The 13793-nt window shown below is 41.6% G+C and overlaps 1 protein-coding gene across 2 annotated transcripts in view; it reads left to right on the plus strand.

Moving 5' to 3' along the window:
• Window positions 1–13569, plus strand: part of osgepl1 (O-sialoglycoprotein endopeptidase-like 1) — a 38195-nt gene extending 24626 nt beyond the window's left edge. For both annotated transcript variants that reach the window (XM_067229374.1, XM_067229376.1), the window contains one exon: window positions 13231–13569. In XM_067229374.1, coding sequence (XP_067085475.1) covers window positions 13231–13315 — 85 coding nt within the window. In that variant the 3' untranslated portion in view covers window positions 13316–13569. The remainder of the gene's footprint in view (window positions 1–13230) is intronic.
• Window positions 13570–13793: the final 224 nt, after the last annotated feature.

The raw sequence follows: 13793 nt of genomic DNA on the forward strand, positions 1-13793 counted from the left end.
CTGACTAGAATTATGAGTATGACAACGTCAGGCTATCTGCGACTAGGGATATTGGACAAAAAACTCCTACTCCAGACCAGGCGCGTGCTGGTCCTAGTGGAAGCACTTCCATGTCTCTCGGTACCAACGTTACCGATGCTGTGGGTGAAGGCGAGCATGGTTTGAATGACAGCACTCCAATGCAGCCCATGGGCGGCGCTAAGGAGGGGCTAGCAGGTGCTTCAGCACCCCCAAGAAAGACAAAAGCACCCCGATAGCACCCCCAAAAATAATTTCTGGAAAATCCGATCGGAGAATAGCATGTTAATTGTACTAATTGAGTCTGACACGGAGCAGTCCGCTGATGTGTTTGCCGCGGATGCAGAGACGGCAGCTAGCACAACTGCAGTTCCATTCAAATTAGCATCACGAGTGGACAAGTTTTGCTAATTTATTAATAGTATATATAATTGTGCAGTTCCCCCTGTAAATGATAGATAATCAGCTGTCAGTGCTTGTGACTTGTGGAAAATAGTTCGGTTACAACGGCCATGCGAGGGATTTCAGTTGTTGTGTTCGTTCAGTTAGATGTTTGTAATGTTATTGTTTGTTAGTTAATATAATCTTGTTGGTCACCCTGAGTGTGCATGTCGTGTAGTTTAATGGGAACAGAGAGTCGGCTAGGAGGAGCTGCACGTGGGCTGTACCCGGGCTGTACCCTAGCCAGTTTCCGATGAGGCTATTCTTGAGATCTACTCAAGAAGAAAGTGGATACCCGTGGTTTTCAAGCAATCTTTGAGAAAGTTTGAATACAATGTTGTGCTTGATATGTATTGATTGTGGGAGGTAATTTTTGGACTACATCTAAACCTCATGTGGCTGCTGCAGTCAAATATAATTTTGACTGATGGTGACATCATTCTGATGTACCATGCGCAATTTCATGCAATTTTACCTTGAAATGTCAACCGTTTCTTAACCTTTGTCCCAAAGCTGACCAAAGCTCATACTCTGCCCTTTCTACTCATACAAGTTCAACAATTGGTGTGTAGCAGAGAGGATAGACAGACTGACTTGTGACCTTATGCTCATGAGTTCAAATCCCCATTCAGCCTATTGTTGTTGGGCAAACATGAAGTAGTTTTGCTCTCTTGTTGTGCAACTCTCCATCTTCAACATTGTACATGTTTATAATATTTTGCCATTTTGCGGAGGAACCCGCATCGCTGCTTGCAGCTATATTTTTTATTTGTTTTTGTATTGGGTAAAATTGGGTAAACACAACAATGGTTCGTTATGAACCTTTGGGTCATGTGACCCGAAGTCAGCACAAGGGTTAAAAACTTAGACAGCTAAAAGTGCGTGATGTTCTATGGAAAAGTGGTAGCTCGTCGGACGAAAAAAAAGTATTCCCATGGTTTGATAACCTGGATATAATCCTGAGTAAAAGACCAACGAGCAACCCAAAAAACGTGGCGTGAAACACCAAATCATAACAATTAAAGATAGTATTGCAATCGCAATATGCTGCTGTTGCTCCATTGTTGTTCGTGACAAGGAAGTGATTTTCCCTCACACATTTTCTGTCCAATAGATTAACAACCAGTACAACAGCATGTCATTGTTTTTTTACAAACGTCATTGTTTTTTTACACACGTTGATTCGCTTAAAACAGGACCGTGTGAACACTAACCGGACCTAGTGAAAAATGCAACAAAGTAGCAACTCATCACTGATTCGGACCAAGCAAAAGGACTAATAGGTGTGAAAGCACCCTAAGTGTCCGTTTAGAACTACTTTGTCATATCTGGTGACACATAGTGATAACAGTTAGCGAATAGAGAATTATTGTATTAATATTGGCGATTGCTTGGGTGGCCGATATATGATAACAAATAATATTGATTCGGGTTTGAGCTCTATAGCAAGATATTCAATTGATGTAAATTCACAGAGCTCAGTGATTTTGAACAACAGTTTAGATGAGAAAATAGCTGCGACTCCTCCACCTCTTTTTGATTTCCTAGAAACTTGCTGAAAGCTGTAATCAGGCGGACACGCTTCTATCAATGTTACTGTTTCCGTGTCATAGTTTAGCCAGGTTTCTCTTAGACAGATGCAGCCAGGGGCGCCGCCAAGAATTTTGGGCCCCATGACAAAAAAATCCAATTGGGCCCGCTCTGGGACCTAACTGTCCCATCAAAAGCTTTACATAACTCTAATTAAAGGCTTGCAACTGTCTTGCTTCTTGAAGTTCAATACGAGTACTAGCACAATATTTACTGCTGGTGATTTGTAAGTCTGCATGTGTACATCATCATTATCATCTCTGCTGGCCAGTGCCCTCACAAAATCCTCCCTGTCCCTGTCAGTCAAATCTGCTGGCCACAAACCTGGGTCAACATCCTTTTTATGACTTCTGTCTTCTTCCACCATGCATCTCTCATCCTCATCATCACTGTAACTTTCTTTCCCTTCTTCCTGTGCTTCCACACTTCTTCCTCCTTCTAGCTCTACCTGAGAGGGCCCTGGCTCTGTTGGATGTACACAATGCATGTGTACATCCATGTGTATCTAAATGAACGTATCAAACTGGATTATTTTAATATTGTCTGTAATTTACATGCAGGCTGAGGTAAGCTACTCATTGTTTACAACTGTCCAGCATCCAGTACAGACAGTAGTTTTTTTTTAAATTATTATTATTATTTCATAATAATCATTGTGTGAGAAAATAATTCTTTTAAATTTCTGTCATCAATAAATATTTCTTTTTTGTTATGGTTAAAAGAGCAAGAGAGACAGAGAAATACCCACAGACTCCCTGGAATGATGCTAACTGGCATGTTGTTAACACAATGTTGCTCACCTTCTTCACTGGGACAGGGAGGGGTACAGTTATGGGGAGACTGGGGTGCTGCTGACTCATCTGTTGGCAAGTCTGCTAAAAGGGGCAGGGAGTCGGGACAATGATTTAATATGAATATCTTGCTAAACTTTTCCCTGTACTGATTAAATGTTGATGAAATGTAGGCTAACACTGCTAGTCTGTAGCTAGCTAACTTATTTTACTTTGGACATTAAGCCAACAGGTTAATACCACAGACTACTGGCTACCCACCTTTATTGGTGAAAAACTGGGTTACAGATTGAAAACCTCTCATTTGTCTTTCCTCTCCCTCTTTTTTCTCTGAACTTTTTTGAAAACCTGATTTATGTTTACTAGGCGACATTGTAATCACTATTTCTAGCGACTAGTGCATCTACTGACTGCAACCACAGAATGTCTAATATCCTTAAACAGGCTCTGCTGCACTTAAACACCATCAGTGATAAGTGCGCTAAGGCAGGAACACATTTTGGTCAATAGTCAGTAAGGTCAGTAACTTTTATTGCCAAACACAAGTAAAAACAAAGAGATCATTAATTGTATTATTATATTTGAAATATATATATATATACTCAATGATGATTGTTTATATGATACATAATATATATAATTTCATATGAGTTTTTACCTGTTTTTTGGGGCCCTTGTCAGTCAGGGGCCCTTAGAATAGTCATAACTTTTCCCCCCTATACAGCGCTTCTGGATGCAGTCTAAGTTATTTTCTTTGACCAGATCATTAACTAGAATTTATTTATCTAGGGCTGCACGATTATGGCCAAAATCATAATCACGATTATTTTGATCAATATTCAGATCACGATTAATTATCACGATTATTTGTTGATTTTAACCAAAAAATGTATTGTCACATAGGGTAATTATAACTGCTTTCACGTCCATATTGTGCTGCATTCCTGCTAATTTACAAATATGTGCATCAAAATAAAATAGGTCCTCTTATTCGGCAAAATTCAGTGCATCTCCGTAAAGAAAAATAAAGAAAACGATAAAGAAAATGTAGCAAAACTTCAACAGGGCAATATTTTACATTTTACACTGTAAATATATAAAAATAAACTTTGATACTATGAACGGAATGATGCATTTTAAATATCGCTCGATCACAGGAATATGCTCGTGGGAAGCCAAAATCATGATCGTGATTAAAATTCCATTAATTGTGCAGCCCTATAGTGATCTAACATTTAGAAGGGCCAGTTTCATCTGTGGGGTATTAACAGATGAAACGGGGAGATTCGTTAGGGGGGTGAACATCTGTGCAGGGTCCATGTTCGTTAGGGGGGTGAAGATCTGTGCAGGGTCCATGTCCTTGCAGGAGGCGGTTTGAATGTTCTGTTCTGTTCCATGGGAGGTTGTTTGGGATGCGTCAGTCAGCTTAGACACAGCAGGGATAGGGAGTGAAACTTGATTGGTGGTCAAAAGTACGTGACTGATGTTTGCTGTTAGTAGTCAAGACCCTCTACAATTTGGGTGGAGTCCGTCAGCTTGAAAACGGTCTGGGCTGCGTTTCCCGATAACGATGGATCGTAGCAACGATCGAGCAAAATAACAAAACCATCGATATTTCTTACGTGCGTTTCCCAAACATGCTCGTAAGGAGTAGGCTAATCTATACGCTTTCAAGAGCTACGAATTTTCAAGAGACACTTTAGCTACGATGTCTTTGGGAACGGCCCGTAAAAGTAAGATTCGTTGTACGAAGGATTCTACGATCAATTTAGGCTTACAACGCTTTCAGGAAACACAGCCCTGCAAAGTTCCAGAAGACATTGAAATTATTGATAAATCTCAGTTTGTGTGCCAAACAGACAGATGCCAGCCATGTGTTGAAAGATAGGAGTCGACTGAAGGCTTCTTTTCCTCTGCAAAAACATGCAATCGGTCCACAGATGAATACATCTTGATATCTGTTGAGTGTGTTCAGTAGCTGGGTGAAATGTTTTTTAAGTATCTCAGTGCCAGTTTTTTGTGCAGGATATCAAACGAGCCAGTGTGGATGATAATCTTGGGGTTGTTTGGTTTATTGTTGAGGATTGTTTGTACCTCTGACGACAGTTCCTCGACAGATGTGTTGCTAAGACAAATATTTTCTGTCTTTGCTAGTTTAACGTGTGCTGTCATGGCATCTCTGATCAAGATAGTGGCCATCTGTGGTGTTGTGTTTGTATTTACATTTACATTTAGTCATTTAGCAGACGCTCTTATCCAGAGCGACTTACAGTAAGTACAGGGACATTCCCCCGAGGCAAGTAGGGTGAAGTGCCTTGCCCAAGGACACAACGTCATTTGGCACGGCCGAGAATCGAACCAACAACCTTATTTACCGTATTAACCGTATTTCCAACGTTTGCCTTATCAGTAGCTACTGAGCCATTTCTTAGGTTATTTGGGTTAGCAATGATAGCACCTCGTGCTAGACCAAGGTTAGCCACTGTGTCAGTCCTAGCAGTAGATTCTATAGGGCTAGTGCTATCAGCGTTAGCGCCTCTAAGTGCTAATGGGCTGTGGGTACTCTTGGCATACCTTAGTCTTTGATAATTCTGTGGGGTTGTTGTATGATTAGGCTTGATAGGGGGTCGGATAGCGCCCCTAGTGGTCCGAGATGGGCTTGGAGTGAAATGGGGGACTGCCGGTCGCTGCAGACGATGATGTGTCGTTGTTGAATTTGCATTTATGTAGTAGCTACCATCGCGGTGTGTCAGGGATCTGGGCCCTTTATGTTTGTTAGCAGCATGGCTAGCAGTCCTGTGCATCTTCGCCTTAGATTCCACACACAAGGGAGAGAGTTCCCAGTGGTTTGAATCTATTTCCGAGTGGGACAGGAGGAGAGTTGATGCTAGAAAAGTTTCTGCCTCGCTTTTTTTGTTTTTTATCTTTGGTGCTTGTAGTGGCCGCTTGTCACTAACAAAATATCAATTAAACTTAAATTAATACTTCAAACGACGACTTCTAGCACCCTGGGCAGGTGATGTACGCAGGCAAGACAAAAAATATATTCCAGGCTGGATTCAGAGGTTGTGGCTGATTTATTTGTTCCAACTGAGCAAAACAATATGTTATCTCTCACACTGGTAAAAAACCATAGGGCCATCACCCAGGTGCTACAGGCCACCTCCTACTTCCTAGCTATATACACCTTCACCTGTGCCCAATACTGCCCTCAAGGGTCTAAGTCAAACATTGTATTTATTAAACTACATTACCAAATACATATGTAAACAAAATCATAATAAACTATTTAATTAACAAATCACCACTAACTAATGTAGCTCCAACACACCGGCCCCTAATTGTGCATTATCACAATTACTGAACTCTCAAAACAGAGCTACACCATGTAGTCAAAGTATATCAGGCACGGATGTCTTGCCGCACCTGCAAAAAAAAGAGAAAAAAGAAAATGATAGAGGCAGACGAAGAGAAAGAGAGAGTCAGTTAATCTCTCACACTGCAGCCTCCAACAGCAGGCACAGCTTCGTCACAGGCCTCTCCAAGATGCTGGTCTTTGTTCGAAGGCGGACAGAGCGCACAACCCCATTTACATCTGCTCGTACATCCAAAACCTTCCCCATCATCCAAGACTCTCTTGAGGCTGTAGCATCTGCCACAAGAACAACATCTCCAGGCACAAGGTTTCTTCTTAGTGCTGTCCATTTCTGTCTCTGTTGCATCAATGGCAGATACTCAAGAATCCATCTCTTCCAGAAGAGTTCCGCTATGTACTGTATCTGCTTCCATCTTTTTCTGACATACAGATCATTTCTGTCAAATAAGCCTGATGGCATAATTGGTTTACCCTTCAACAACAGAATGTGATTAGGCGTCAAAGCTTCCAGGTCCTCTGGATAGTCTGAGGCTCTTGTAACAGGGATATCATTGGGTGTGCTCAAGCCTTCGGCGAGAGCACAACCTTTGTTCTCTCACATATATATTTATTGTGAGAATGCTGTTAAGCATTCTCACTATTGTTTTCCTGTTTCTCTTTATTGTTGGAATGCTGCTTCAGCATTCCAAGTATTATTCTTTGAATCTTTATTCAACCGAAGCGGCGAAGCCACTTAAGTGTTTCTACCTTTTCTTATTGGGTGTGCTTTGCCTTCGGCAAGGGCACAACCTTTGTTCTCTCACATATATATTATTATTATTTTATTTTTATTTTTATTTTTTGCCCCCCTAAAACTCAGTCAATATTTGGCCTACATAGACAACGTAGGTGTCAAAAGTTTCGTCTTGGTAGCGATTGAGTTGCTTCTATTGGAATTTACGTTCCGTTGCATGGTTTAGGCTCAAGTGAAGTTTTTGTAACGAAAAGTGAAGCTAACAGTGGCTAATTTGCTAGCCACAGTCACTGACGTTACTAACGTCACTACGTCACTAACGTCACGAAAACACGCGTGACTACCTTTGGCAGAACATTCGTTTCGCATCTGTTAACTTGGGGGATAGCTAGGCTAACTATAGCTTTACTGCAAGGCAGCTGCAGAAACGCCACAAGCAAAGAGGCCAGGGTGATAACTATTTACTCATTTTACTTTGTGATATGACACACAATTGTGATGTGTAATGTACAGTATAAGCTGATATTATTAAGGAAGTACATCTACTTTCGGAAACAGTAGTCTACAATTTCACTGAAGTATTAGCATCATGACATTAGCCTGTGTTGCCCGGGCAACACATACTACAGTGGTCTATGATATAGCGTTATCTGTTTTCAATCGTTAAAATAAACATTCCTCACATATACATTTTCGTTGTAGGATTTATTCTGACATTAGTAAACGATTTGTTGGTGAAATTACCATTACCTGTGGTTTCAAACCAGTGTAGCTCACTGCAACGCTGTAGCTTACGCGAGACACACTACAAAAACATCTACACTACACAGCTGTTTAGGAAGTCAAACGGCGACAGAACATGTTCGGCACTCCCCTTACTTAAATCAAAAGTCTATCTAACTACTAACCTGAAATTCATTGCCACAGCCTAAACGTTGTCAATCTGTTCATGAAAATAATTAATTTCAGCTTAAACCGTACAACGGAACGTTAAATCCAATTCAACCAACGCAATCGCTACCAAGACGAACAGTAGTCTAGTACTTCACCGTAGTAGTACAATTTACCGGGGCAGCTTCTCCACACAGGGCTATATCGCATTTTGCGTTGTTACTGACAATGATCGCTACCAGTGAGCTTTTTATGAATGAGCGATTTTCCACTAAATAAATGTCAAGCTTATTTACGTTTTGGGGGGCATATTTTCAGTTAGCAGATGGTACTGTTTGAATCGCGATTCCATCTTCTACTGCCGGGTAACGTCGTAGAATAATCTCCAAAGGGGGTTCTTTATTAATGAATGAATGCAATGAGTAGGCTAAATGCCTGAAAATATCAGGAGAAGGGAAAAACTTAAGATGACGTTTAAATCATAGAGATTAGGTCAATTTTTACAACGGTCTGCCAAATTTATTCGTTTTGATTCAATGTTGAGGCTGCCTCTTGCAGGGGAAATGAGAAGACATCTATTTCATTCTACACTTCACACGTATTTTCAGTTGTAAATGAGCAGCAAAAAAAATGCTTTTAAATCTATGTAATCTTTATAAATAATAAGTATTCATTTTTATATAAAATATACAGAAATATCAGTTGTAAAAATGTCATTCAAAAACGGACCCCTGTGCAACCGATGCAAGCAAGCACACCCTACAATTTCCCCAGAAATTGTACCCTCTCTAGTTATTATTACACTTCTTCTGCCATTGGAGTCTATGGCAGCCCCTAGAACCATATGGTAAAAAGTTGTGAATTTTGGCACACTCATTAAGCACAGTCCCCTCTTTATATTCACCAAGTTTCATGTCTCTCATTGGAGCACTCTAGCGCCACCAACTGGTCAAAGTTGGACTTGTGTTTACACACGTAACTTTTGAACCGTATATCCGATTTTCAAAAATGAGGTACTGTTGGATTCCCTGGATCGAGACGAGTTCAACACACCCCATGACGTCAATTTCAGGTAATATAGATTTTCCGCCATTTCCGGTTTTAGCAAAAACCTTTGAAAGCCTACTCCTCCTACAATTTTTCTTCAATCTTCCCCAGAATTGGAACACATCATCGTCAGAGCAACCCTCACAGAATTTATCCAAAGATTTTTTATTTTAAAAACTGTTTGTCCGTTACAGCCAATCAAACTCGGCAACAAAGCAACCAAACTGGAAGTTGGGTCATATCTCAGCAAATCTTTGAGAAATCAACTCCAAACTTGGTATGTTGACTCGGAACCGTCGTATGAGGATGTCCAATTAATTTGGTGTCATGTGATCACTGGGCGTGGCCGCAGGAAGCAAAAATGTGTTTTGGCCAATAACTGTTGCTTTGTTTGCTTTTATTAAGTGATTCCTTTGTCTCATGATATGATGGGACATCCCGTGTGTGATACATCATAACTTGTGATAATAGCCGAATTGATGCGGCCGCCATTTTGAATTAATTGAAAAAGTTCTTTCTTTACTCCTCCTACACATGTTGTCCAATCTTCACCAAATTTGGCAGAGATTATCTTCAGACCAAGCCTCACAAAGCCCATCACATTGTGTTTTGATTTTCGAAACCGTTTGCCCATTACAGCCAATCAAAATGTGCAGTTAAGCCATCAAACAGGAAGTTGGGTCGTAGCTCAGCAAATCTTTGATGGATTCACACCAAACTTGGTATAGGGACTCGGAACCCTGTTCTAAGGATGTTTAAAATGTTTTCTGGGTCATATGACTGCTTGGCCACCTCATTGCTGCTTGCAGTTATATTGTTACAATACATCTGTATTTCTTAAGCTCAATTCATACAAGGTAGGTTGAGTTGGGAATTGGGGGATGACGACCATGTAGAGACAGAAATGACATGTCTGACAGTCTTGTTTTGTGGTCTACACAGTCCCGTACATATGTATTTGCAACCATGCGCTAACGTTACATTGCTGATTTGCACATCAGTCCCGCATTTCTCTGATTAGCCTTGAATGGACTCCATGCATGTCTACAGTTTTAACTAAACTCCATTACATTTAGTCATTTTAGTCATTAGCAGCATTTCAAACGAATTTCGTTTGATATCAGTGCATAGCACCAGTTGCTTTGGAGACATCGATATACGTAAGCGTAACCAAGTGGCGTCTCATTTCATAGGGCTATGTAGCCCTTACCCCTCAGTTTCGAGACCTAAGGGCTAGGGGTAAGACAGAGTATTGGGATTCGGCCTTACATTTACATTTAGTCATTTAGCAGACGCTCTTATCCAGAGCGACTTACAGTAAATACAGGTACATTCCCCCGAGGCAAGCAGGGTGAAGTGCCTTGCCCAAGGACACAACGTCAGTTTGCATGACCGGGAATCGAACTGGCAACCTTCGGATTACTAGCCCGATTCCCTCACCGCTCAGCCACCTGACTCCCTTAGCTTCTTCTTTACACGATTCAAACCAAAATATCCCACCTCCTCCCTTCAAAGCCACTTCCACAAAACTACAGTAACGAGCATTGAGTGGAGGGGCAGAGTGCGCGCAGGTTGTAGGTAGACAGACAGGTAGCCTGTCCAATCAATAGTCAGGGTACCCCTTAATGATTGGTCGTGTTTATTACAGTATTGCGACGCCCACATATGTCGGAATGATTTCATATTACCGTCAAACCTTTAGATATATTGGTTGCTATCAAGACGTGAAGTTACTTTCGGCAAATATGACAAAAAGTTGAAATATTTACATGTTAACACTGTATTTTCTGGTCAAACGTCTTAAGACACTCAAACTGGTCGTGTTAACAGTATAAAAAAAAATAATTGACAAAAGACAAATCCAAAGACCCAGTCAAATTCTGAACTATTTGTTCATTTCAAAGATCCTAGTCAGTAAAATGATCTGAACTTCCTATCGTAAATGCTTCTATGGCATGGGTGGGCGGTATTCGTACTGAGGAGTGAGTTCAACCAATTAAACTCGGTTACAATTGCACAGTTAAAGCTGCAATAGGTAACATTCTAAAATACATTTTAACATGAGAAACAGCACCCCCTAATTTCTCAGAACTTCCGCATTTTCCTCCAGCTCAAGTTTGATTGAAAATGTTTTGATAATATAAGCAAAGGAGGAATGCCCACCTTGCTGAAGGCGACTGGTGGAGCAGGATTGCTGGAACAAAATGGGCTTAAGCAGTAGCCGGTCGAAACTTTTGAAATTCAAAATTGACATTCCATTGGCACTGAGCTGTCTGTGTCTGTGTGTGAGACACTGGCTGCGAAGCGCCCCAAAGCACCACGATCGGTTACGAATGGCGCAAGGCTGTTCACACTAGACGCACATTTCTCCGCGCCAGTCACCAAGCCTTTCACCTTCTCTGAGCTTTCCTTTTTCACATTGAAAGCTGACATAAACATTGCATAGGCTTCATTTAGACAACTTGCTGCTTCAAGAGCCATCGCAACAGCATCCCAACATAATGTGGAAACATTTGTCTTTTTTGCCTTAGGCTAGTCTTTGTGAAATAGGCTACGTGCTGGGGGTCATGCAACTCCATGTAGGGCTATGTGCGAAAATGTGCGTCTAGTGTGAACAGCCTTGTGCCATTTGTAGCCAGTCGTGGCACTTCCGGGCGCTTCGCAGCCAGTGTGTCCCAGGCGTTAGGGGCAGTGGCGGAACCATACTTTTATATATGGGGTGGCCAAGGGGTGGCCAGGGCTACTTCAGGGGGTCCACAGACCAAGACTGAAAATGTGTAACCTTAGCCTGGCGTCTAAGCAGTGTAAATTATTCATATGATTGCTGATGAGAAATAGAAATTCAAATTCACTTAAGCCTGAGTTCTTCAGTGTGGCCTAGTATGGTCCACTGGCTGTCTTGGCAGGGTTACTTTAATCAAATTCTACATTTACTATGAATAGACTGTGTCTCTACACCTGAATTGCAACTCATTTCTTTCTTACACAAACTGTACTGTACTCACAAACTGGAGAGACTTTGGTCACTCTGTTTTCATGAATATATAATCTGTTAATCTTTTGTAACGTTAATAGATTGATAAGGCATCTCATCAAGGAATCTTAGCAGTTAAAGTACAAAAATAGTGTAGCGACCCACACCGAAAGACGTGTGTTATATGTTAAGCTGTTAGTTGGTTGTTTACCAGTAGTGTTTGCGGCGTCCGACATGCCAATCAACCTGCTGTCTGCTAATCACGGGAATGCCTATAACGTTCGGATGGCGGGCGTCCTGGTGGTTGTCGAAGGGGCATGGAGGGGGTTGGGCGGGGGGGATGGAGCATTCAAAGTTAAGTTCTTTTCTTCTGTTTTTTCTGTTACGTCTGGGTTTCACAAGAGACGGTCACTATTGTTTTGTGGGCTACCTTTCTTTTATTTAGCGTGGACTAGGGCCAAACAGCTGTTTGGCTTACTAGTAGCCTGTACGTACCATGTGGTTAATAAACGTGAATTCGGGAACTTCATCTTATGCCTGGTCCATTGTTCCTTTCTGACCTAGTCAGGTCATTACAATTAGGTCCCTTACTAGTTAGGTTTTAAAAGTGTGCTATACAAATGAAAATGAAAATAAATAAATTGAATCAACTACACCACAGCACGACACTGTTAGCTACTAAGGTAGTGCTGAGTACTAACCAAAAACAGAGACATTTCTCTTATTTGAATCTGTTATGGAACCAAATTGCCAATATGCATCTTTTTCTATGACTCTGCGGCCCAGCAACTCAACTTTCATAACATTTTGTTCAGGAAGCCTCAACCCCCAATGCTAAACCTTAAAACGATAACTGTAATATGATGCTCTTGTCTTCCGTCGCTGGCGCTGTGTCAGACGCTGGCGTAGTGATTTGTGACTGTGGAAATATCCTAAAAAATGCGCTGCCAGATGTCAAAATAAACACTTCTTTTAACAAGATAAATTAAATGTCAATCAGCATCCAATTGCCAAGGATAGCGAATGACATTTTGGGGTGGCCAGTCCGATATCAGGGGGGTCCAGTGCCACTCCGGCCACTCCTCTGGCTCCGCGACTGGTTATGGGGCATTCACACAACAGGGGCGCAAGGAGCAGCGCGACACAGAGCGTTGGATTCAAGCGTTGAAGGGTGTGCAATGTTTTTGGGACATGTTCAACCAGTCAACAAAACACATGATCCCTGCATCGATCCGCTGTTGGTGTGAATGGCCCAGGGCTGCACTAGCTTACACAACATGTTTATAAGGGAAAACATATTTTTTTCTGGGATAAAAAATAAATAAAAAAAATCACATATTGTACCTTTAATACAGTGTTTTTGTTCTAGGGCACGTTTGGGTGTGGACATATCAGCTGAAGTGAAGGAGGCAGCGATCAGACTACCATCTTTGAAGTTGAGAATTGTGGACTGATTTTCAAAAACTGAAATTAGTGTTACAAGACATTTTCATGGAAAAGTGTGTTGCAAAGGACTGATGGTTTTGCCCCCTTACAGTGCGTGTCCACTACAGCGACGCGATGCGAGCGACAACATGTTTTCCATTCATTTTCAATGGAGCCAGGCGAATCACTTGCGTTGTGCATTGTGGGTAGCGACGCGACCGAGTTGAGATTTTCTCAACTTTATGCAAATGAGTGGGAGTCAGGTGGCTGAGCGGTGAGGGAATCGGGCTAGTAATCCGAAGGTTGCCAGTTCGATTCCCGGTCATGCCAACTGACGTTGTGTCCTTGGGCAAGGCACTTCACCCTGCTTGCCTCGGGGGAATGTCCCTGTATTTACTGTAAATCGCTCTGGATAAGAGCGTCTGCTAAATGACTAAATGTAAATGTAAAATGTAAATGAGGAGCGATTTTCGCTAGCGATGGCCAATCGGAGTGTTTTCTTGTTTC

This window comes from Osmerus mordax, chromosome 2, assembly GCF_038355195.1.
Source record: "Osmerus mordax isolate fOsmMor3 chromosome 2, fOsmMor3.pri, whole genome shotgun sequence".
Taxonomy (NCBI): domain Eukaryota; kingdom Metazoa; phylum Chordata; class Actinopteri; order Osmeriformes; family Osmeridae; genus Osmerus; species Osmerus mordax.